Genomic DNA, 26,656 nt, shown 5'->3' with positions numbered 1-26,656 from the left:
TTAGGCAACTTCCTTTCCTTTGGCAAAATGGGTCAGAAGAGAGATTTGACGGGCTCTGAAAAGTCCATATTGTGCGATGTCTTGCAGAGGGATGCAGCAGTCTTGAAATTGCCAAACTTTTGAAGCGTGATCACCAAACAATCAAGCATTTCATGGCAAATAGCCAACAGGGTCGCAAGAAGCGTGCGGGGCAAAAAAGGCGCAAAATAACTGCCCATGAATTGAGGAAAATGAAGCGTGAAGCTGCCAAGATGCCATTTGCACCAGTTTGTCCATATTTCAGAGCTGCAACGTTACTGGAGTATGATAAAGTACAAGGTGTGCCATACTCAGGGACAGGCCAAGGTAAGGAAGGCGGAAAACCACCACCTCTGACCAAGAAACATAAGATAAAACCTCAAGACTGGGTCAAGAAATATCTTAAGACTGATTTTTCACAGGTTTTATGGACTGATGAAATGAGTGACGCTTGATGGGCAGATGGATGGGCCAGAGGCTGGATCAGTAATGGACAGAGACCTCCACTCCGACTCAGACCCAGCAAGGTGGAGGTGGGGACTGGTATAGGCTGGGATCATCAAAGATCAACTTGTGGGACCTTTTCGGGTTGAAGATGGAGCGAAGCTCAACTCCCAGACCTACTGCCAGTTTCTGGAAGACAACTTCTTCAAGCAGTGGTACAGGAAGAAGTCGCTATCGTTCAAGAAAACCATGATTTTCATGCAGGACAATGCTCCATCACATGCATCCAACTACTCCACAGCGTGGCTGGCCAGTAAAGGTGTAAAAGATGAAAAATAATGACATGGCCCCCTTGTTCCCCTGATCTGAACCCCATAGAGAACCTGTGGTCCCTCATATAATGTGAGATCTACAGGGAGGGAAAACAATCCACCTCTGGGAGCAGTGTCTCGAGGCTGTGGAGTCTGGAGGCTGTGGTGGCTGGAGGCTGCGGTGTCTGGAGGCTGTGGTGGCTGGAGGCTGTGGTGGCTGGAGGCTGTGGTGTCTGGAGGCTGTGGTGGCTGCAGCCTGCAATGTTGATCATAAACAGATCAAGCAATGACACAATCTATGGATGGAGGCTGCTGAGTGTCATCAGAAAGAAAGGGGGCGATATTGGGCACTCATTTTTGGGGGGTTTGTTTTTGCATGTCAGAAATGTTTATTTCTAAATGTTGTGCATTTATTTCTAAATGTTGGTTTACCTGGTGACAATAAACAAGTGAGATGGGAATAGATTTGGTTGTTATTAAGTTGCCTAATAATTCTGCACAGTAATAGTCACCTGCACAAACAGAATCCTCCTAAGAAGCCAAATCTAAAAACCCCTCCAACTGCCAAAAATATTAAGCTTTGATATTTATCTTTTGGGTTGATTGAGAACATAGTTGCTGATAAATAATAAAAAAAAATCCTCTAAAATACAACTTGCCTAATAATTCTGCACACACTGTATATATATGACATCATATATGACCACATCTGTGAGAGACAAAATGAGAAAATAAATCTAAAAAATCCCCGCGTCTGATTTGGAAGATTTTATTTGCAAATTATGGTGGAAAATAAGTATTTGGTCAATAACAAAAGTTCATCTCAATATTTTGTTCTATATCCTTTGTTGACAATGACAGGAGGTCAGACATTTTCTATAAGTCTTCACAAGGTTGGCACACACTGTTGGCGGTATATTGGCACGCACTGTTGGTGGTATGTTGGCCCATTCCTCCATGCAGATCTCCTCTACAGCAGTGATGTTTTGGGCCTGTCGCTGGACAACACGGACTTTCAACTCCCTCCAAAGGTTTTCTATGGGGTTGAGATCTGGAGACTGGCTAGGCCACTCCAGGACCTTCATATGCTTCTTGTGAAGCCACTCCTTCATTGCCCTGGCGGTGTGCTTGGGATCATTATCATGCTCAAAGACCCAGCCACGTTTCATCTTCAATGCCCTTGTTGATGGAAGGAGGTTTGCACTCAAAATCTCACGATACATGGCCTCATTCATTCTTTCATGTACACAGATCAGTCGTCCTGGTCCCTTTTCAGACAAACAGCCCCAAAGCATGATGTTGCCACCCCCATGCCTCACAGTAGGTATGGTATTCTTTGGATGCAACTCAGCATTCTTTATCCTCCAAACATGACGAGTTGTGTTTCTACCAAACAGTTCTACTTTGGTTTCATCAGACCATATGACCTTCTCCCAATACTCTACTGGATAATTCAAATGCTCTCTAGCAAACTTCAGACAGGCCCGGACATGTACTGGCTTAAGCAGGGGAACACATCTGGCAATACAGGTTCTGAGTCCATAGCAGCATAGTGTGTTACTGATGGTAGCCTTTGTTACGGTGGTCCCAGCTCTATGCAGGTCATGCACTAGGTCCCCCCCTGTGGTTCTGGGATTTTTGCTCACTGTTCTTGTGATCATTTTGACCCCATGGGGTGAGATCTTGCATGGAACCCCAGAGTGAGGGAGATTATCAGTGATCTTGCATGTCTTCCATTTTCTTATTATTGCTCCCACAGTTGATTTCATCACACCAAGCTGCTTGCCTATTGCAGATTCAACCTTCCCAGCCTGGTGCAGGGATGCAATTTTGTTTATGGTGTCCTTTGACAGCTCTTTGGTCTTCACCATAATTGAGTTTGTAGAGTAACTGTTTTAGGTTGTGGACAGGTGTCTTTTATACTGATAAGTTCAAAGAGGAGCCATTGCTACAGGTAATGAGTGGAGGACAGAGGAGGCTTTTAAAGAAGAAGTTACTGGTCTGTGAGAGCCAGAAATCTTGCATGTTTTTAGGTGACTAAATACTTATTTTCCACCATAATTTGCAAACTGAGAAGGTGATTTTCTGGATTTGTTTTCTCATTTTGTCTCTCATAGTTGTGGTCACCAATGATGTCAATTACAGGCAAATCTCATCTTTATAAGTGGGAGAACTTGCACAATTGGGGGCTGACCAAATACTTCTTTCCCCACTGAGTAGATTATATATAATATATATATATATATATATATATATACACACACACACACACACACACACACACACATATATATATAAAAAATATATAGCAGGGAAATTCTGAACATGCCACCTGGACCGGCATTACACATTGCCATCTGTGCAGCAGTTAGGACAGGAGCAAGCAGATAAGCGGCCACGAGCTGGGTCTATCAAAATGGGATAATTTACCAATATTTGAATTCCACAGATACTTGAAATTTGTCAGGAAATTCAATTTGAAGTTATTTCATGGGAATCGAATATTCTTTGAAATACACCAGGGTCTCTCCAGATTCCAGGGAATATTGATTATAGGGGGAAAAAAGTAGTCCCTTTAAGAACTGATTTCTAGTTTCAGTTCCTTCTCCCCTCTCTCAGCATGCACTGAGATACTTCAGCTGCATCTCCCTCCTCTCCCTCCTATTCTATTACTGGAGATTTCTGAACATTTACAGAGATCCTGATGGCGGGGAAGGAGGAACTAGTCTGCAGGAAGATGGGGAATAAGTCCCTATCCCCTAATAAGATATATCACAGTGTCACATAAAAAAAACATGGAATAAAATAACACGAATTAGTTATGGAATGTGAAGGGTTTTCGTGATGTAAAAATGTGGACTGGATTGTTGGTACATTCTAGATTGTTGGTACATTCTAGTTAATTAAGATAACTCCACAATCGTCACTGAAATAAACAGAAACTGACAAGCATAATTATCAATTCAAATTTCCCGAATATCAGAGGATGAGATCAGACTTTTTTCTTAAATTGTAGTTTAGCAAAAAGCATGTTAAAAAAACTAATGACACAGACTTTGACAAAAATGTTGACTTTCTTAACTTAGTGTTTTGTTGCTCGACCTCTTGAGGCGATCACTGCAATGTAGCAAACCCTGTGCCTCTCGATGAGACTGCTGCACTTGTCTTCTGGTATTTTAGTTGACTCCTCCTGAGCAGACGGCTCCATGTGTCTTAGGCCGCTTTCACACTGCGTTTCGATTGCTGTTCAATGGTCTCATCAGTGCTTCAATCCGAACTTTCCGCAGAACGGGTTTTAGACGTATGTGCTGATGGGACCATTGACTATAATGGTGGAGGCGTAGTCACTGTGTGCTCTATCATGCACCATTTTTAGGAATATAAGCTTACTGGACACCTAGATGTAGTAGACTGCATCTGAGTGTCCGCCTCCAGTAAGGGTATGCTCCCAAACATGGTGCGTGACAGAGCACATTGTGACTCCATCCACACCATAATAGTCAATGGTCCTGGCGGCACATACGTCCGAAACCCGCTTTGTGAGGGGTTCGTACAGAAGCCCCAATGGGACCACTGAACAGAGATAAGAACGCAGTGTGAAAGCGGCCTAAGGTGTGAAAGTGCCTTCTCCAGACTGCAGGTCTCAGCATCTTCCACACATGTTCAGTAGGATTTAGATGAGGGCTCATAGAAGCCATTTCAGAAGAATCCGATGATTTGCTCTTCACCGTTCTTGGATGTTTTTGCTGTGTTTTGGGTCATTATCCTGTTGGAGGTCCTGTGACCTACGACTCAGACTGAGCTTTCTGACAAAGTGCAGCATATTTCGCTCCAGAATGACTTGATAGTCACCCTGTGCCAGATGCAACAAAGCGGTTCCGGGGCATAACCAAACCTCCTCCATGTGCCACAGCAGGCATAATGTTCATTTCTTGGCTTTATTTTTCTGTTTATGAACATAAACGCTTGTGCGATCCCAAGAAGCTCCAGCTTGGTCTCATCCGTGCAAAGCTTTGTGTCTTGTCAATATGAAGTCTGGGAAAACTCCGGTCTTGCTTTTATGATTTGCTTTGTGGTTTCTTCCTCAGTTGTCTTCCATGAAGTCCACTTTGGCCAAGAGAGCATTGGATGGGGTAATCTGACACTGATGTACTTTGACTTAGGAGTCACCTCTATGCTATCTGGTAGTTGTTCTGGGCTCATATTATCTGTCTCTTCAATTTATCACCAGTTTTCCTCTTTAGGCCCCCTTAGAGGAAGGTCGGCAATAGTTCCATAGACCCTAAATGTCTAAATAATATGTGCAGCTGAGGCAAAAGGAACATCAGGTGGTTGCAGATGACCTTATAGCCTTTACCTATAACATGTTTGTCTAGAATTTGCTTTCTAATCCTCTGAGACAGCTCTTTTGCTTTTTTTTTCCATGTCCAGTGTGGTACACTCCATGATCCGAAACAGCACAGTGACTACTTTTCACCCTGTAAATAAGCAGACTGATTACAAATCTGCAGACATCTATAATGCCAATTATACGACACACCTTAGTTTCACGTGTCCCTATGGTCAAATTACTTTCAATCTTTTCTAGAGGAACCAATTTTGTCCAGGCTAATTTCATTAGTTTGTTGTTTTTGGTTTTTTTTTTGGGGGGGGGGGGGTTTCCTGTAGACCTACAATTCAAAAGTAAATTCTAATTCTTATTAGTTAATATTCAGTAAATTTACAATGAAATTTGCTTTTGTCAGTTTCAAGTTATTTCAGGGATCATTGGTGGGTTCTTGGTTTTCTAGAAGGTACCAACAATTTTGACCATATATGTAATTCTGTTCTATATCTCGTCCTCATCAGAACAAGTAAAGCGCAAAGTTGAAAAGATGGAAAACAAATCTTCAATCAAATTCAGCTTTGAACTCTTGGGTTTCCTGGAGATGCAAGATAATAGATTCCTCTACTATGTCTTTTCTCTCGCTGTGTACGTCCCCACCATGGGCTTGAGTGGCTTCATTGTGCATTTGGTTCTGACGGAGGAAAGTCTCCATAAACCCATGTACCTTCTCATATGTAATCTCCTCTGCAATGGGATCTTCGGGAGCTGCTCCTTCTTTCCAAAGTTTTTGATAGATCTGTTGACATCTTCTACGACCATCTCTTACAATGGTTGCTTCATCCAGTCTTTCAGTGTCTCGATTTTTGCCTATTATGAAATATTGACCTTTACGATTATGGCCTATGACCAGTATCTGGCCGTGTATCAACCATTACAATACATCATCCTGATGACCAACAAGAAAGCCGCTCATCTTCTAGCCTTCTCTCTAATGTCCTCCTTCATTGTGATCCTGGTGGCCATGATCCTGACCCTGAGAGTTCCTCTATGTGGGACACAAATCAAAAATATTTTTTGTGACAATATGTCTATATTCATTTTGGCCTGCATTGACACGTTCATCAATAATATCTATGGGACAATCATGACTGTTGCCTTGTTCCTCTTCTCCACCAGTTTCATCATTTTCTCATACATTCGAATCTACGTGGTTTGTCATAAGTTATCGGCAGAGTCCAGTAGGAAAGCCATGCACACGCTTGTCCCCCACCTAATCAATTTCTCCATCTTTCTGGTGGGATTCATATTTGTCTTCATTCGGTACAGAGTGGGTAGTGCCAAACTCCCCATTAGCGGCCACATCCTCCTGTCTACACCCTCCCTGGTGTTACCGCCGCTTCTCAACCCACTGGTGTTTGGGGTAAGGACAAAAGCACTAAAAGTAAAAATGATTCATCGACTAAAAGAGGTGAAAAAGTGGAAATTTTTATAAAATTTTATTTCTTTTTTTTTTAATAAAAAAAACAAAACAATTTAGCCCAATTATTCAGCAAGGATGTAACAAGTCGCATAAGTCCATGATCACACGAGCCTTCGAGAGGAGTCTCTCAGATTTCTTATGCCAATTACCACTTCAAGTGCACAAAGTTTTCTTAAATGAGTTTTTCAGTGGAACCCACTTCATTAAACATTCTTTCCTTGGGTAATTTTTGGAGACATTTTTCCATTTCCTTAAACGAACCCTGACAAGTCCATTATCCGTTCTGACCTACAAGCAGGGTGATGTGTGGCCTAGAAACCCCTTCCTACCCACCCGTGTTGTAATATTGTGTAATATGAATGTATATAAAAAAAAAAACGTTTTATTACTTACATCATGTTCCCTATGTAAATGAGCAGGGTCTCTAGCCCCGCGGGCGATTGCATGCTTTCCACGGTATCACACCCCTGTAGACGTGATACCATGGATTTACAGGAGCAACATCCCCGTCAGCTCCTTCAGATCCCGCGCCCTCACAGGGGCGTGAAACCATGCAAACGCTGGCTTTTTATTTTCATCAAAGCTGTGTGAAAGAGTTTTGGAAGGTTTTTTTTGGGAGGTTTTCATTGGCAAAATGTTGGAGCGCACACGACTTTTGATCCTTTTTAAATCCAATCTTTTTGGAAGGGGGAAAATACAAAAAAAGCAGCAATTTGCCACCTTTTTTTAGTCATTCCCCGTGCATTATAGACAATATTTTAACTTCTTTCTTCTGTGGACCACTTTGATTATATCGATGCTATATTCACAGTTGTTTTCGTTGTGTTTTACTGATTTTCCACATTAAAAACACGTAGTAGAAATACAGGTTTCCACATCCAACGACCCCTCATGTTGATATTTTTCCGTGTGAGAGTTTGCTTTTTTCTTTGAGAGGTAGGAAAAGCAAAAAACGGCAATTGTGCCATTGTTTTTTTTCCTTTGAATAATTGAATAGATACAGATGCAACGTTAAGGATTCAGCAACAATAATGGACTGTTTTTGTTTTATATTTGTGGATTTTCTTTATTTTTTATTAATTTTCTTTTCTTTTCTTTTTTTTTAATTCTCCTCACTTGGGGACCTGACTTGTCACTGGCACTTAGATCGGGCTGTCATACACATCAGTCCTCCTCCAGACATCTGACCGCTGCAGTCAATCACACGCCTTACCAGTTCAGTGACAGAGGAGTATCAGGGCGGCCTCCACCGGCACAATTGTAGTCCAATCTGGTGACGATGCCGGATTTGGATTTTATTTCAGATTTTTGGGTAATGAGAGGTCCGAAGGCAACAATTCCAGTACTTAATGGAAGACTGTCATGCATCACAGTGACACGGGCGTGTTTGTTTCTGCCTGGTTTCTGCCCTCTTGGGACACTGTAGGGTTGTATGGGCTGAGAAACAAGAAGCCATAGAAGAAGAGGCAACAAAGATGAAGGCGACAGACACTAAACGTTGGATTTCAGAATATGCTCTCCGACTCATGAGTGTAACTAATCTTCAAAGTTCAAGAATTTGGCGTTTGCCGAAGTTCACCGGAGGCTTCTGTTCGTAGGTTTCTCCCATACCAGAGCACATAACCTCCAATATCAATAGATTAAATCCACTATTGAATGATAAATAATGTGAAAACTCAAGAAGCCCTTGGTGACATTGCTGGATTTCAGATCAGGCAACTGTCTCTGCAGAGTGAACGTTAACCCCTTCACGACCGGACGATTTTTCGCTTTCCGTTTTTTTTTGCCATTCTTTTTCTGAGACGTAACTTTTTTATTTTGCAGTCAATATGGTCATGTGAGGGCTCATTTTTTGCAGAACGAGCTGTACTTTTAAATGAAACCATCAGTTTTACCATATAGTGTACTAGAAAACGGCAAAAAAATTCCAAATGCTGAAAAATTGCAAAAAAAGTGCGATAGCACTATGGTTTTTGAGATATTTTATTCACTGTGTTCACTATATGGTAAAACTGATGTGTGGGTGGGATGCCTCAGGTCAGTGCGAGTTCGTAGACACCAAACATGTATAGGTTTACTTTTATATAAAGGGTTAAAAAAAATCGGAAGTTTGTCCGAAAAAAGTGGCGCATGTTTTACGCCATATTCCGTGACCCGTAGCGTTCTCATTTTTCGGGATCTATGGCTCAATGACGGCTTATTTTTTGTGTCTCGAGCTGACGTTTTTAACGGTACCATTTTTGCTACATTTTGATCGCCTCTTATGGCATTTTGCGCAAAAGTTGTGGCGACAAAAAAACATCGTTTTGGCGTTTGGAATTTTTTTGCCGCTACGCCGTATACTGATCAGATTAATATATTATATATTTTGATAGATCGGGCGTTTCTGATCGCGGCGATACCAAATGTGTGTATATTTTTTTTTTTTTTTTTAACCCTTTAATTTTCAATGGGGCGAATGGGGGGTGATTTGAACTTTTAGGTTTTTTTGTTTTTTTTAAACTTTTTTTTTTACTTTTTTTTATTTTACTAGTCCCCCTTGGGGGCTATTGCAATCAGCATTCCGATCGCTCTGCAGTATCTGCTGATCACAGCTACAAGGCTGTAAACAGCAGATACGCTCTCTTTCTCTTTTGCTGTGCAGCGGGCACAGCGAAAGTGAAAGCAAGTCAGGTGTAGTACAGGAGTCATCACATGACCCTGTGCTACCATGACAACTATCGGGAGTCACGTGATCGCGTCACATGACTTCCGGTATCGGGCGGTAAGTAAATGTTTACCGCGATCGCGCTTATAATGGCGCTGTCACATATTGACAGCGCCATATAAGGGGTTAAACGGCACGAGCAGATAACGATTCTGCTCGTGCCTAGCAGGCACACATCTCAGCTGTGAAAATCAGCTGAGATGTGTGCCGATCGCAGCATGATGCTGCCGGCAGACCGCGGGCAGTAACATTATGACCGCAAGGACGTAATTTTACGGCCCGCGGTCGTTAAGGGGTTAATGATAACTCAACTTCCCTATTCTCCATGTTGTCACCCATCTCCGAAGCCAAGGCCATCTTCACCTGAGGACACATTTCCAATCATTCTGCTTCACATATCGGGATCCTGAAGGGATGATGGTCTGTTTATTACTGTTCCCCCTGGGCAGTTTCTGATACTCTGCCCACTAGAAAGTCCTAAACTCCTAAAGGCAACTACAATATATGGAGATAAGAATGTGCCCCCTCCAGGAGTTTCTCAGATGTCCAATCCTACATCCATAGATATTACTGTCGGGTCAGGCCCTCTGCAGATATACTGGCTCGTGCTCTTGTGGGAAGAGTTTCTACACAATTTTGGAGAATGTCTCCGGGAATTTTTGCCTCTACATCTAGAAGAGCATTTGGAAGGTCAGACCATGTTGGTTGTTGGATGGGGCTGAGGTCCAGGTTCCATGAAGCCATCATGTTCTCCCCTCCATGTCTGTATGGACTTTGTGCACTGGGCTCAGTCATGGGGAACAGAAAAGGATCTTCTCCAAACTGTTCCCACCAAGCTGAAGCTATAATGTCTTTTACTGAAGAATTAAGATTTCCTTTCACTAGAAATAAGGGTCCAAGACCGCCCCCAGATAGCAGTCCAAAGCAGTATGCTCCTCCACCTAACTGTACAGCGAGCACAATTCAATCAGGGGGTAACATTCTCCATCACCAAACCCAGACTCTTCCATCAGACGCAGATAGTGAAGTGCAATCCATCAGTGCAGGGTCCTCCAGGGTTCAGTGGTGGCGGCTTTACATTGCTCCAAAGCTCGGCATTGTGCTTGGTGATGTATGGCTTGGCATGGTGTTATACAAATGAGACAAATATGAGTGTGTGATTGAATTAAAATAGGTATCCAGTCTTCAGAATAGTTGATTATGGAGGTCATGATGTCCATATGCTACAATCTTAGAGCGTTATGCCTGAACATGAGGAGTTAACTTGGTGAAAACAACATACCAGTGAACTTTGAGATGTTAGACAATAGCAAACAAACCTTACAAACAAACTTTGGGTTATGTTAGTAAGAGACAACCTTAAAGCTTTGTGCAGTGAGTGATCATAAAACTTAAGTAAAACTTTAACTTTGTAAAAAGCAACTGTGATGGTGACAACTGGTGGCAGCGGTGGGATCAACAGAGCGCAGCCTAATGGAGATCCACCAACAGAGAGAGTACAGAAACTGGACTGCTTCCAGTCTAAAGGAGAGAGCCAAAGATCTGGGCCTGAGCTACCAGGGACTGTGTAAAGAAGCCTTAATTGATCTACTTGTGGGTGAGAGCCAGTCCACCTCCTCCCAGATGTCTGACGGACAAACACTGGGGACGGGGATGCCTGCCCCAAAAAGCCAGTGGGTGGTGTGGTTCAAAGAAGAGATGGCAGCTCTTGGCCCCGGTGTATCTCAGGAGTATAAGGAGGAGGCTGCTCGCCAAGCACAGAGGAGACAAGAAGCAATGGAGTCCAACAGAGGGAGTAATGTGAGTTGGAGTGTGAACCCAGCGATCCAGGAGCCTGTGCGGATCACCCGGGCGGACTTCAAGCCATTTGATGAGGCTTCCGGAGATGTGGAAGGGTTCTTCAAGGACTTTGAGCAGCAGTGTGTCATGATAGAGGTTCCCCACTCTGGCTGGGTGCGTTTGTTAGTGGGACTCCTGAATGGAAGCCTGGCAGAGGCTTATCACACCATTGACTCACAGCAGAACCAGGATTACAACATTGTAAAGCGGACTATTCTGGATTACCATGCTATCACCCCAGACTCACATAGGGCAGAGTTCCGAGACTTCCCATGCACCACGAGGGGATCATTTAGGATGTATGCTCATAAGATGTCCCAGGAATGTCGGAGATGGCTGGAAGCAGAAGACGCCTTCACTGTGGAAGACGTTATGCAGGTATTTCTTATAGAACAATTTCTTTACAAGTGTCCCTCAGAAATAGAGGAATGGGTCAGAGAGCGCACGCCGTGCACCTTGGATGGAGCTGCAGCCCTGGCTGCCAAGGCCCTTGCTATCAGACCGCAATGGAGGATGCTTCTGGACAATAAGCCACAGTCTGCTCCTGCTCCCCGGCCTTCTCCAGTTATATCTGCCCCTCCAACCAGCCACAGGCCGATGACAACCATGGCTCACAATCCTGGACCCCAACAGTTCCGAACACGCCCTGGGGGGATCACAGAGAGGAGATGTTATGGGTGTGGACAACCTGGGCACCTGCAATCCAGTTGTCCCACAAGGACTCAGAGGGAGCGCAACGCACCTCCATCTCGTCCAGTACATTTTGTGCACTCCATCCCGCCTGAGGAAGAGTTACCACCACCTCCACCGGAGTGTACCGCTGAACCCTGCACCATAGATGGTCCTGTTTGAGTGTATGGCCTCCGGCCTCTGTCACCAGGTTCTCCTACTGCCTTCTCCAGAATGCACACTGGAAGGAGTACGACACAGAGGAAATGTTATCGATGTGGACAGCCTGGGCATTTACAAAACACTTGCCCTGTTGGTCGATTGAGGAATGACATTGCACAAAATCGACCTGTTCATTCTCTACAGCCGTACACAATGGGGGAAGAGTTCTCACCCCTTCAAGTTGACTTGCCTAATGATTCAGACACTCATGGTTGGCCACTAGAGGTTCATGAGGTGCGGAGCCACAGCCCCGAGTTCCTCTTACCATCAAAGTAAGCACTTACAGGAGGTTGTACTGGATGGACAGAGAGTCATTGGATTTTGTGACTCCGGGGCATTTCTCACAATAGCTGATCCCCGAGTGGTTCGGCGAGAGGCGATACATCATGGACCAGGGATTGTTATTGAATTGGCTGGAGGACAAAAAAGGAATATTCCAAAGGCGACTGTGAATCTGGACTTTGGCTTTGGAGTCAAACAAGTGTGGTTGGGGTGATGAGCGGCCTGCCTGCAGATATTCTCCTAGGAAATGATGTGGGAGATCTACAATGTCGATTTGTGGGTGCAGGAAACACAGTTTGAGTGAAGGAGGACACAAATGGAAGCTTGTCCTTCCAACCCTACCGCTAGACAAGGGACTATCTACAGCTTCTCCATCCAAGCGTGGAAGCCAACACCAGAACGCTGATGGACTGTCCCAACAAGAACCATAGACTATTCACAGCTGAGCAACATAGACTTAAGTGAGATGGCGAGAGGTCTGTATAGACCTCATGGCATAATCACTTATTAAAAAGGAGGGACAGGTTGTGATGGTGGGATGAGGGGAGGTGTATCTTGCTGTACAGATTCCTATTTCAAGCTTGGTTCACTGTCTTATTTGAACTGCTTCTGTGTACATTTCTATTGTTTGTAAGTAATCACCCCCTATAGTGCAAGGTTATAGCTTCTTGAGGCACTTCCGTCCCTGGGTGTGGGGGGAGGTGGGCCTAGAGTCCACCTACTGTGGACTCTGCTTACCTGGGAGATTTGTCAGTCTATTGGGAACTTGAAGCGAGAAGGAAGATTGAACCTCTGAGGGAAGCTGTGGCTTCTCAGGGAGACCTGGACATTTATTTATCGCTTAACGGACTTGTATTGTTGGTCTACTAGGCATTGCCCCCACCTGGCCAAAAACCTACTCCACACTGATGAGGGGCAATACCCCGAAACAGCTGTCTGTGGATGGATACCTGGCCTTGGTAATTCCCTTGTCATAACTTTAAACTTGTCAAAGAGTTGGATATTGACTAAAAGGGCCACTTAATATGGTGGTTAGGGTGGTTTCCTAAAAAGAGCCACTCCTTGGCTAGGTCCTTCCCGGAGGGATATCTGGCTAGTTTCTGTGTTGAGACTCCTAACAGAAGCTCCACGGACTTTTTTGATTTGCATAGATCGTGTGATATGGGAGAAGGACCCCGTGACAGCAACATACTAAGCAGCTGCAAGGAACTGATGAGCTAGCTAAAACATATTGCGCAGCTGTGATGGAGGAGGCTGTGAGTGCTGTGTATAAAAAAGGGGGATCCTGTTCAGCGAGTTAGGGACATCCAGAATTAGTGGACACACTTCTGTGACAGTGATACCAGAGTATTTCCTTCTCGCTAACCGTGATCCCTCCGGTGGGGAAGGGATGTTACAATACTTAGGTAATTTATTGATGTTTATTTCTCTATATACTATGATTTACATTAATTGAATCAATAGAACAGGGTAATATTGCTTCTGCCATTCCATAATTGAACATTATCCTGATGCAATCTTAATAAATTGTTACATTATTGTTTTACCATAAAACTGTATTCAGTGTGCCTAATTTGTATATTAGTGAGCGCTACGTAAGTAAGAACGTATCTGCCCTGTCACTTTGACGTGGTAAGACATAAATTGGCGTAGTCGGCAGGATAGTGAATATCTGGAAGGGTGTATTTGAGTGGTATATTAGAAGAAGGTGAACGTTATGTAATGTAATCCATGGAATAGATTGATGTTGCAGGTTGTTTCTTTTTGGCACCAATCCAGATCTTTATAATTCCAAAAGTATAAAAGTTTTTAAGAAAATTGTTTATAAGAAATAATCCTCCTATCCTAATTTATTTTCAAGCAAGACAATAATTTGTTGGCACCTGGCCCAAATTTTTGGCTTTTTGGCACAAAGCCAGGACAAATGTTTAAGAAAGGGAAAAAGAAGGAGGAGGATTGTGTGGAGATCGCTGGCTGGACCAAGGCTCCGTACAATTGTTATAGCACAAGAGATGCGTTGTTGTGGATTGGCAGAACCCTGGAAGAATAAGCTCAAAGGTTCAGAACCCGATATTGTTTCTGTACTCATGGGGGTCCCTGCAAAAAGCAGGTGATGGAGCACCCCCCCCCCCCCCCCCCAATGATGTGGTTTCTGTACTTTTGGAGGTCCCTGCAAAGGCAGGTGATGCCGTTTCATTGGGAAGACGCAATGAGCCTCTCGATGTTGTTAAATTACTTGAGAGTTTCCCTACAAAGGAAGGTGATGCAGTTTCATTGGGGAGACGCAATTGGGCGTTAGCTTCAGAACCCCATGATGTTGTTTCTGTACTCACGGGGGTCCCTGGAAAGGCAGGTGATGCAGTTTCATTGGGAAGACGGAAAGGGGGAATGTTCAAAGAGTTCCCACTTTAATTGATACAGGGGCGGAGGCTACTTTGATTTATGGAAACCCACAGAAGTTTAAAGGCCCCAAGATTAAAATTGCTGGGCTAGGAGTAAGGCTATGTGCCCACAGGACCTTGTTTCTGTGGATTTTGCCGCGGAAAACCTGCAGATTTTTCTGGATTTTCCAGATAAATCCACAGGTTTTAGCATGTACAGTCACTCCCCATGTTATCCTATGGGACATGGGGAGTGCTGTGTCCACGCTGCGGAAAGTGCGGCTGCCGACCATGCTGCGGATGTAGGCATCCGCATGTATAATTGCATGTCAATTATTCATGCGGAATTACCTGCGGATGTCCCGGCCCTCCGCTATGGAGATAAGAGGCCGGGACGTCCGCAGGTAAGCCGCATGAATCTCCGCATGTTTCCCGCAGCTATTCCGCTGTACTCTAGCAGCTAAAAATAGCTGCGGACGCCGGCGGGCAGCTGCGGGAAACATGCACTCGTACCTGCGGATACATCCGCAGGTACGAGCGCCCGTGGGCACATAGCCTTAAAGTGACAATGGGTGTACATACACAGGTTGCATTAAAAATAGGGAATTTACCCATCAGAAAATACAGTGTGTTGGTTGTGCCTATGCCTGAATATATCATGGTCCATAGATATACTGAAGGGAATGACCCTACATCTGAAGGAAGAAAAATTTTATAAAAACAGGATCTTGTACAATGTAACACTGTATTGGTGGGAAAAGTTAAAATGCCACCAATTCATGTTCCCCCAGCTACTAAAATGGTGGCTATGAAACAGTACAGAATCCCAGGGGGGTCATAAAGAAATTAGGGAAACCATCAAAGCATCGGTGGGAGTAGGAGTAATGAGTCCTACAACCACTGCATGGAATAACCCAATTTGGCCAGAAAAAAAAAAAAAAGTGTGATGGATCATGGAGAATGACAGTGAATTATCGAGAGTTGAATAAGCATACGCCTCCCTTGACTGCTGCTGTTCCTGATACTATCACTATTGTTGAAAATATGCAACGTCATGATGGTACCTGGTATGTTGTGATAGATTTGGCCAATGCCTTTTTTCGCAATACCAATAGAGGAGAAGGCGCAAGATCAGTTTGCCTTCACCTGGCCAGGGAGGCAGTACACTTTCACTAGGTTGCCTCAGGGATGGATTCATAGTCCAACTATCTGTCACCGAACGGTGGCCGAACACCTGGATGAGTTCCCATTGTCTTCAGAAATGCAGTTTTCTCATTAGATCGATGATATGATAATACAGGGAAAAGATGAGGAGTCAGAAAAAGATCAACTGACCAAATTAGTCTCTCACATGAGATCCAAAGGCTGGGAGATTAATTATGCTAAAGGTCCAAGGACCGGCTCAGTTGGTCAAGTTCCTGGGAATCCAATGGAACAAGGGACATAGGGAAATTTTACCCAAGGCAAGACAGAAAATAATCAATTTCCCTATTCCAAAGTCAAAACAAGAGACCCAATCATACATTGGTCTTTTTTGGCTTCTGGAGACCGCATAGCCCACATTTGGGGCAATTGAAGGCTCCATTGTATAAAAGGACTCGGAAAAAGTATGAATTTGAATGGGGTGAGGAACAACAAAATGCTTTTGAAATGGTTAAAGAGGCCATTCAACAAGCTGTAGACTTGTGCCCAATTAAGGAAGGGGACATTGAATTACATGTTTCCGTGCAACACCTGTATGCCAATTGGTCATTATGGCAAAAGCAAGGGGCAAAGAGAGTTCCCCTTGGCTTTTGGAACCGTAAAATGCCAAATGCAGGAGAAAAATATATCCCATTCGAGCAACAGCTACTAGCGTGCTACTGGGCGCTAGTGGATACTGAACAAATGACAATAGGACATGTAGTCCTATTACGACCTCAGATATCCATAATGCAATGGGTATTATCAAAACCTAAAACCAACAGATTAGGACATGCTCAGGAACAAAGTATCATTAAATGGAAATGGTACATTTCAGAAAGGGCAAAGAAAGGAGAAGGTGGAGTTGCCACCTTACATGAAAAAATAGCTGAAATATCAGCGTATTCAGGAGTGAATCCTCTCCAAGCAGCTCAAATGGAAGAATCTCCAGTCAAATGGGGACAGAGCTATTCAGACTTGTCAGAAGATCAACAGAGGCACGCCTGGTTCACGGATGGATGTGCCAGGTATGTCAATGGAAAAAGACAGTGGAAAAGTGTAGCATACAATCCAAAATTGGAAAAAACAAATTATGGAGGGAGAGGGAAAGAGAAGTCAGTATGCCGAATTGTTTGCTGTCTTCCTTGCTGTAAGTTTGAGCAAGGACGTGAAATGTCTTTTGTACACGGATTCCTGGTCAGTGGCAAATTGATTTGCCACCTGGATAGTGGGGTGGAAAAGACATAATTGGTTGATCCATGGTAAAGAGGTATGGCAAATCCTTGAGGAACTAATTCAGAATACCAAAACATCTGTGTTTCATGTAGATGCACATGTACCTATTGACTCACTTGAACACCTGTTTAATTGCAAAGCAGATAAATCAGCTGCAATACTCAAAACATCCACTGAAGGAAAAAAAGCAGTAGTACCCGAGAGATCTACCCCTTTCTCTGCCGGGTTGGATCTTCATTCTACTAAGGTTGTGTTAGTAACACTAGGTAAGGTGGGGATTATTCCCACAGGTTTGGGATGTCAGATTCCGAAAGGACATTATGGGCAAATAGCTACAAGATCTAGTTTTGCTTTAAAAGGAGCAGTGGTGGTGGGTGCAGTAATTGATGCAGATTATCAAGGTGAAATTAAGGTAATCAAAGGCTCTTCTCCCATATTGATCATTGAAAAGGATCAGCGAATGGCACAGATGCTGCTGATACCTATATCCTTAGCCCAGGCTGAGGAAGGAAGGGCTCCTACTGAATTAACTCCTAGAGGAGACAAGGGTTTTGGGTCCTCAAAAATCACTAATGTGTCAAAATCTGGCTCCAAAATGTTCAAGAACCGCCTTCTGAGGCTGAGGTTGTCAAGGGAGAAATTTAGGTAAGACTGCTAATGGAGTCTTTGTTCAGGGCAAATCCAAAGGACGGGTCCAAAGTAGCTATCTGCGCAGATATTATGAGACTCAATCAATGAACACAGGACATGTTCTCTGGTTGAGCTCAGGCTTGCGTCTGAACTCGTGTATTGAATTGCTCAAGCATTAACACATCATTTCAGCCTTGAAACATTTACAAACCTTCTCCATTTGCTCACACATACTGATAAAGAATAATTAGGGGGGAGTGCGTATAGGCAGCATTGGGAGAATGCATGAGATCATACATCATCCCAGGTGGTACATTCCTTTCTCACACTTTGAAGACGGTAAGCAAAGATGAGATTCTATAGGAGTGATGCATGGGAGAAAGCCTGCCTCATCCTACAGATATCACATTCCTTCTCCTGTGAATTTTACAGATAAGGCTCCCAATTAACTTAATGAATATCTCCCTTGTTCATAGTTCGTTCATTTGTACTTTGGCTTCATCATCTTGTTGGTTAACCCTTTCCTGAACACACAGCTTAGAATCATATTATGGCGTCTGTGCAATTGTCATATAGACACACAGATAATTATGCAATGACATCTATATTTTGATTATTTACATACACAGATAATCTTATTACATTTAACCAATCTATAGCCCAGGCTACCCTCACAAGGTCATTGTAGTAGGGAAAGATCATACCCTATTAGTAATGAGACCTGTGGTTGAGAAGTGGGAGTATGTTCCCCAAGAAAAATGCTACTTGTGTCTCTTAAACACTTAAGTGAAAATCAGTTTATGGAATCCTTGGTGCAGAATTATTGGTCAATCTAGAAAGTGAAGTGTGAGATGTGGTGGCTGTGGGTCCTGGTACTCCCTTTTGTGGATGGATGGAAGAATTTCTACCAGGAGGAGCCAATGGCCAATCGATTCTTAATACATCATCAAGTGATTTGTGAGGCATTGATCAGCAGTCAACATACGGATTGCTGGATATGTAACCACTCTCCTGATGGGTAAATCCAGGAAATATGAGCGGAACTAATACAAACTCACAATACTTGGCATTCAAAAGGAGGATAATGGGTGCCAAGAAATAAAAACAGGATTGACTAAATTGTGAACTGTACCCACGGAGAACATACAAATAAGTTTCAAATAAACTTTAAATACGGCAGATGCTTTTAAACCTATATTGCTGGAAAGGTTTATTCACAATAATTTATGGACATTTACTAAGATGTTTGTGAACAGGACTAATGAATCTTGTAGTAATATACAAGGGAATTTGATGTGTAATGAGTTGTCTGAATACACATCAGGACAAGAGACCTGTGGTAATCCAGGTGTGGGTTATTGTAGTCTGTTGGACAAAGTCCTGGTTAGTGTGATTTAGCTCATCGATTAGTATTGCAACATTCAGCAATGTGGGATCTTCCACATAATATGTATTATTAAATATGTACTGGGGAAAAAAACAAAACAAAAAAAAAACCACAAAATCAATGGAAAAGAAAAACTGTTCAAACAATGAATCTTTAGGTTGTTTGAATGATGGGGGTCTTGTGTTCAATAATAGTATGATGTTCGGAGACAAAGAAGACCAATAAGTTTTGATGGTTTCATGTAGCAATGGTCATGCATGACATCAATAATCAAGGACAGTTTGTGATACAAATGAGACAAATATGAGTGTGTGATTGATTTAAAATTGGTATCCAGTCTTCAGAAAAGGTGATTATGGAGGTCATGATGTCCATATGCTACAATCTTAGAGCGTTATGCCTGAACATGAGGCGTTAACTTGGTGAAAACAACATACCAGTGAACTTTGAGATGTTAGACAATAGCAAACAAACCTTACAAACAAACTTTGGGTTATGTTAGTAAGAGACAACCTTAAAGCATTGTGCGGTGGGTGATCATAAAACTTAAGTAAAACTTAAACTTTGTAAAAAGCAACATACTAAGCAGCTGGAAGAAACTGATGAGCTAGCTAAAACATATTGCGCAGCGGTGATGGAGGAGGATGCGAGAGCTGTGTATAAAAAAGTGGGACCCTGTTCAGCGAGTTAGGGATATCCAGAATTAGTGGACACACTTCTTCTGTGATGGCGATACCAGAGTATTTCCTTCTCGCTGACCGTGGTCCCTCTGGTGGGGAAGGGATGCTACAATACTTAGGTAATGTATTGATGTTTATTTCTCTATATACTATGATTTACATTAATTGAAGCAATAGAACAGGGTAATTTTGCTTCTGACATTCCATAATTGATTATCCTGATGCATTCTTAATAAATTGTTACATTATTGTTTTACCATAAAACTGTATTGAGTGTGCCTAATTTGTATATTAGTGAGCGCTACGCAAGTAAGGACGTATCCGCCCTGTCACTTTGATGTGGTAAGACATTGTCTTTGGTGATGTGCGGCTCGGCATTATGCTCAGTGGTGTACGGCTGGGATGATGCAGCTGCTCAGTCATGAAGCTCCTAGCAGGTGCAGTGTTTGTGCTGATTGACAGAGGAGGTCTGGACTCTGCAGTTATGGGGTCAGCAGACCGGTGGGGACTTTTCTGCCCCTTTGCTCCTCAGCACTCGGCCCAGAGTCTCTGTAACATTACGGGGTCTCCACTTCATGGCTGAGTTGCTGCGGTTTCTTCCATTTTTCAGTAATATCAGTCACAGGTGATGGGGAAGATTCAGGAGGAAGAAATGTCAGGAACGGACTTGTTACCCCGGTGGCTCCTATTACAGGACGCGCTGGTATCAGTGAGCTCCGCACCATCGGCTGCTCTGTCACATGTTAGATAAGGCAGAAGACATGTCGGGGTGAGGGGGTGGCACAGGTTATACACCGGACAGATATTATACACTGAGGGAAGGGGAGAGGAGGCTAAATACTGGTAGTGATAGGACAGAATATTATACACATTAGCAGAGCGATCTACACCATGGGGTGATGGGACAGAGTGAGAAAGACGAATTCACACAAGTGTATAACTGGATTGTGGGTGAAGAACCTTCTACAATCAGGGACCCCGACAGGACGGACTCCAGCTTCAATGAAGGTTGAAAAAGAGAATTGCAAAATAAAATTTACCCCAAACACGAATATAATAACCAGAGTTTATTTGAACACCAGTTACACGATAAATCACAATAAAAAAAAAAAAAAAAAAAAAAAAAAAAGTACAACAACAAAAGTCTGTAGAAAATCAATGAACATCAATATAACCAGGTAAACATGAAAAAAGCAAGTGTATACAGCTTCTGTTTGAGGATATGATCGTGTGTGCAAAATTAGAAAAACATGGCTGCCTTCTTCAAAAACATTGCAGCACCAGTCCACAGATGAAACTGTTGTACCACACATAACCTGCAGACCGGAGTGGCGCTGTTTATGGAAGGACGAGGCAGTGTTTCTCTCATTTTAACAACCCCTTTAAAGCTTATCAGCAGTGTAACCGCGTGTAGTGATCACTGAGTTTACCCCCACAATCAGCTCAGTTTGAGAAAGTGGTTGATCTGACCGATTGTCTTCATGTTTAACGATGTAGGCATGGACTTGGGTGGAGGAGAAACTTTCCTGACCACATCTATGGACAAAGTCTTAGACGTCTTCCCATTTCTAAGGGCGTAAGATGGAGATCTCTCTTCAGAAATCAATATTCAGTTCTCGAAAAGTTAATTGGTCAATGGCTGCCTCTTAGAATGTTTCCAGGTGTCTTCTGCCCAACCATAGCTGGACATCTGATGTCTTCAGACCATGTAGATGAGCAGAGGAACCAGAAGATGGTGAGCACTTCAATGTCTTCTGCCCAACCATTGCTGGTTATCTGATGTCTTCAGACCACATGGATGAGAAGAAGAACCAGAAGATGGCGAGCACTTCAATGTCTTCTGTCGAACCATAGCTGCATATGATGGACATCTTACTTCAGAAATGAATATTTAATTCCCGAAAAGTTACTTGATCAATGACAGCCTCTTAGAATGGGTCCGGGTGTCTTCTGCCCAACCATAGCTGGACATCTGATTTCTTCAGATCATGTGGATGAGCAGAAGAACCAGAAGATGGTGAGCACTTCAACTCATAAGCCGGTTGGTGGCTGGTCTCTTCGAGAAGAATATTGGGGAAGCATTAATGACTTGGGGCAAATAGGCAGAGAGACTGTTGTGGGGGCAAACGCTCAGCATGGAGCAGCTTTAGGGAGCAGCAATACCTTCTCATCCCAGTCTGCGACACATGGATGAGTGAGAAAAAAAATAATAACGAAACGAAGGAAAAGCCAAATAACAAGGAACCATAAAATAAAGCATTCAACTGTTCTCAACCTCTTTCTCTAAAGAACCTTGAAGATGGAGGACTTTATTAAAGTCTCCTCCAATAACCGTAGGGTCTGTGCACCTATAACCCTACTAGTGCAATATACAGCTGTCCTGTCCTCGCCTCGAACAGGGCATTGAGTAGAGTCGTTCATGAAAATTTTTGTAGGGTTGTAACAATTATTGGAAACCTCAGTCAACAGGGTCAAAAATGCCATATGGACAACTACCGCTAAAGCCTGATGGGACGGAAGAACCCCGTACCAGAACTTGTCTTGTTTGGGGAATTGGTTACGGTAAATATCCTCATCAAAAAAGCACATGATTGGACAGGTGTAAAATAGAGCAAGCAGGCTTCACCGATTTCATGGTCCTCACCAAAACCATCAAGAGCCTTCAAGAGGGAAGCATGTCTTGAGTGTCCAGTGAGGTTAACGGGGAGAAGAAGAGTTTTTCTTTGGCTTTCAACTGGGCGACATATACACCAGTAAATGTTACCCGGTCCTATAACAGTTGGTGGGGTCTGCTAAGACCTCAGGTTGGTCATCTCCATGTGGGCACAACGCAACTTATTTTTGCAGTTGAATGGTAACGTGTGGTGGTCTTTTTTTATGATTGTCAATAATTTTAAGTAATTGTCCACTACTTGGACGATGATGGATCAATCACACATCCTAGACCCGCCTTAATGATCAGAGGTTAGTAGCCCTTGCAGAAGCCAGATGTCCCCCGCTCTGTACACCATTGTAGTGGCCAATCTGAAGCTCAGCTCCCATTGAAGTGAATGATCAGAGCTGGAGGTCCAAGATCAGCAACTACAAAGTGTCCGGAGCCAAGCTGTTCCGTCTCTACGCTATGGACATCTGGCCGACGCAAGAGCCACTCAGCTGATCGGTGGGGGACACCCAATACTCATATTGACCCATATCCGAGCCCTCGATAACATGTCCTCACTGGTCATGGAGCTCCGAACCAACCACTACCTGACTGTCAATTTGTCTAATGGGTAGGAGATGTGACATCCTCCAAAAAGAGGTCATCAATAAAGCAAAAAAGGACAAGACGGGGTGCGGGCACTTTGGTAGCACATATAGTATTGCACTGGGAGGGGGGCTGCTTCTCGGCACACGTTCCCTCCTCCACAGCAGCTGAAATCTCAATCTGGCTACAATCTAGGCACATCGCAGCGCCCCCTACAGTACGGTGCATCTATAGTGCTCCATCGCAGGACAGACCGGAGCAGTGCAATAAGACATAGTGCAAAAAGGGTAACCCTGGAGCGAGCGTTCTAGTGAGAACCCCGGGGGGAGACATCACCGGACACAGTGCAATAAGCTTCAGTACAAAGACGCGGAGGCTGCTGGCGTTACTGCGCAGATCACTGGATACCCAGCGTCTGGCCGATCCTCACGATGGCGGCACAGAGTACAGACGAGCGGCTCCTCCGTCCGGGGTAAGAAAGCGTCACCAGGTGAAATCTACATCCAACGTACAGACCGTGAGCGAGGAGGTCCAGCCACATCCAGAGCTGCCGGCACGGTGCTGACGAGCGCAGCCAGGACAGCGCATCTATGCTCCCACAATGCAATGCAGCAGAGCACAGCAGTAATCCCAAGGGGTCCGCACCATTGTAAATGCAGCTCTGGAGGTGAATGCGTGTATGTAGGTCAAAGAAACCTCAGCATCTTGCAGCCTCAATGGCGCATCTGTCCTCCAACCATGCACCACGGCTGATCCCACGGACCGAACACTACATCTCCCATAATGCAATGAATGCAGCAACATGTACTCTAAGTGTCAGTGCTGTCACCCCTCCCCCAGCAGGGGGTAAAGAGAGACAACAGCAGCTCTGGATGTGAGTGGAGTAAAGGACACCGTGCAGATATCACCGGGCTCCGCAGGACGGACGCAGCAGCTTTACACTCATGATCTGGAGGATAGTGGTTCTGCCCCCGGCCGGTGTAGACGGCGCCATCGGTGGGCGAGGGAGGAAGGGGCAGGATATAAAGTGCAGAGAGAGTCCAAAATATCGGATAAATGATAGGCGGCAAAACAATAAAATCAGAAATGGAGGCTGCAGGGGCGAAACGCAGAAAGGGACCCCGAAAGAAGAAGGGCCGCCACTGTGCCACCGAACATGCTCAGGATCTCTGCTTGCTGTCCGTCTGAAATCCAATCCCGACTACAGATGAGCAGATACAATGGCCAGAAACTGTTGCAGCGGTCACATCCCTAACCTGTGGGATCCAGGCCGGAGTCCCGTGATCTGCCTCCTGCCCACCGGGCTGGCATCACCACTGCCTCTTCTGATTAGTAGGCCCCAGGCGATCCTTCATATGCACAACGTATGGCCCGCCATGAATTTAAGCATGAGAACCACCGTCCCAGTCCATGATTGACCGTCAGAAGCAACACTTGTCGCAGCTGAGGGTCTGTCACAATGTAACAAACCATAGACCGGATCAGGACAGAACCAGGACGTTTCCACTCACTGACAGCAAGCAGAGATATTGAAAAAAGGTGGGGAATTGATCAGCAAAGTTTATCAGAACTGCCGACCTCCTGCAAAGTCTACAGCACCGATATCCAACCTGTGGGGAAACTACAACTCTCATCATGTCCAGGCATGCTGGGAATTCTAGTGTCGCTATGGTTGGAGACCACTGGTCTAGATCTAGATAAGCCCCTCTATGTGCACCGTCGTCCTCCCTCTGTTCGCTCCGGTCACCGCCATGACTAATGGCCATCGATCCACGGTCCAGCACTACCACAATGCAAAGCTTAAAAGAGAGACAATCTCAGAGCAGCAGACACAGAACAATCCTAACATAACACTCATCAGCGAGGGTCCCGGGGGTCCGGCCGCCCCCGATCGAAAAGTAATAACTTAACACAGAACAAAACAACGTAAAAGAAACAGTAACTCAAGTTTTTCCATCTGAAGTGGTCGCGTCGTCTACGAGCCAAGAACTTCCGCCATTCTCGGCCTCTGTGGCTGAAATAAAAACGTCAGTCCAGTGACCGTGTCCCTTTAAAGAACAGCAAAGATCAGAGCGGACCTCGTCTTAAAGACATAAAAAAAAAATACATTTGGTCAAAAGCAGACAGGACCGAACACAAACCTTAAACTGAAGGGAGAGGGAGAATCTGGACTGTCCCTTTAAGACACGTGCCTATGATGTAATAATACGAGCAGACACCACCCACAATGCTTTGCATCGGATTACACACAGGTAAGTGCATTAAATAGGTCTGGACAGTGATAGGTTATTTCTCCGCCAATCCAGCCGCTGACGAGTAACACGGGGGGCCGGAGGTGAAGGGCGCGGTCACAGGGTCCTCCAGATCAGACCGTTCTTACTGGGCTCCAGGAACTCGTCCACCAGCGCCTGGATCACCCTCTTCAGCTCCTCCTCCAGGAAAGGTCGGTCCCTGCAAGACAGAGGAGTCAGTGAGGTGGCGCTACTGTGCTGGGACAAACGCCCCCTACAGGGAGCATCTGTGAGAGGCAGCAGGGACCTCGCACGTCCCGGCCTCACCCCTGTCCCGGGGGACCCCGCACGTCCCGGCCTCGCCCCTGTCCCGGGGGACCCCGCACGTCCCGGCCTCGCCCCTGTCCCGGGGGACCCCGCACGTCCCGGCCTCGCCCCTGTCCCGGGGGACCCCGCACGTCCCGGCCTCGCCCCTGTCCCGGGGGACCCCGCACGTCCCGGCCTCGCCCCTGTCCCGGGGGACCCCGCACGTCCCGGCCTCGCCCCTGTCCCGGGGGACCCCGCACGTCCCGGCCTCGCCCCTGTCCCGGGGGACCCCGCACGTCCCGGCCTCGCCCCTGTCCCGGGGGACCCCGCACGTCCCGGCCTCGCCCCTGTCCCGGGGGACCCCGCACGTCCCGGCCTCGCCCCTGTCCCGGGGGACCCCGCACGTCCCGGCCTCGCCCCTGTCCCGGGGGACCCCGCACGTCCCGGCCTCACACCTGTCCCGGGGACCCCGCATGTCTCGGCCTTACCCCTGTCCCCGCACATCTCAGCCTTACCCCTGTCCCGGGGACCCCGCACATGTCAGCCTTACCCCTGTCCCGGGGACCCCGCACATCTCTCCCCTACCCCTGCCCGGGGACCCCGCACATCTCAGCCTTACCCCTGCCCCGTGGACCCCACAAATCTCAGCCTTACCCCTGCCCAGGGACCCCGCACATCTCGGCGTAGTACTTGATCTTTGGTTCGGTGCCGCTGGTTCTCATGGTGGCCACGCAGCCGTTCTGGAAGGTGAAGGTGATCATCTGACTGTTCTTACTGACGGGGAGAAGCTGCAAGACACGATCCGGGTCAGTGTGAGACTGTGCCGTCCTCACCCATCACTATGCGACATGGGCATTATGGGACTTGCAGTGCGGCCCTTACACATTTCTTGTTCTGCTGACTGCTGTCGTATCCCATCGTCACATCCCGCACGTGAAGCACGCCGTACGCCCCACACGCCCGCGGGTATTGCTTGGGGCCGTTGTAATTCCGCAGCCGCTCGAATATCCTCTTGATGGCGGCCGGATCGTAACATAGGAAATACGAGGTCTTAGAAATATGATAACCGTACCTGGG

The 26,656-nt window shown here is 45.3% G+C and overlaps 2 protein-coding genes across 2 annotated transcripts in view; one reads left to right on the top strand and one right to left on the bottom strand.

Annotated features, from left to right (window-relative positions):
- The first annotated feature begins 5,647 nt into the window (after positions 1-5,647).
- On the top strand, positions 5,648-6,592 carry LOC142290061 (olfactory receptor 4B13-like). Its single transcript, XM_075334005.1, has one exon. The coding sequence runs from the start codon at positions 5,648-5,650 to the stop codon at positions 6,590-6,592; it is 945 nt and encodes a 314-aa protein (XP_075190120.1).
- Positions 6,593-20,847: 14,255 nt separating this feature from the next.
- Positions 20,848-26,656, bottom strand: part of PGM2L1 (phosphoglucomutase 2 like 1) — a 37,456-nt gene continuing 31,647 nt past the window's right edge. The window contains exons 12-14 of the mRNA XM_075337649.1: positions 26,462-26,651; positions 26,234-26,367; positions 20,848-25,493 (exon numbers count right to left, since the gene is read on the bottom strand). Coding sequence (XP_075193764.1) covers positions 25,391-25,493; positions 26,234-26,367; positions 26,462-26,651 — 427 coding nt within the window. The 3' untranslated portion in view covers positions 20,848-25,390. The remainder of the gene's footprint in view (positions 25,494-26,233; positions 26,368-26,461; positions 26,652-26,656) is intronic.

The sequence above is a fragment of the Anomaloglossus baeobatrachus genome, chromosome 2 (genome assembly GCF_048569485.1).
Source record: "Anomaloglossus baeobatrachus isolate aAnoBae1 chromosome 2, aAnoBae1.hap1, whole genome shotgun sequence".
NCBI lineage: Eukaryota > Metazoa > Chordata > Amphibia > Anura > Aromobatidae > Anomaloglossus > Anomaloglossus baeobatrachus.
Note: the sequence above shows the minus strand (reverse complement) of the source record. Positions and strands in the feature narration are given on the sequence as shown.

What these genes read in the sequence shown, in the direction of transcription:
- LOC142290061 (XM_075334005.1), top strand. Translation starts at nt 5,648, where the DNA reads ATGGAAAACAAATCTTCAATCAAATTCAGCTTTGAACTCTTGGGTTTC.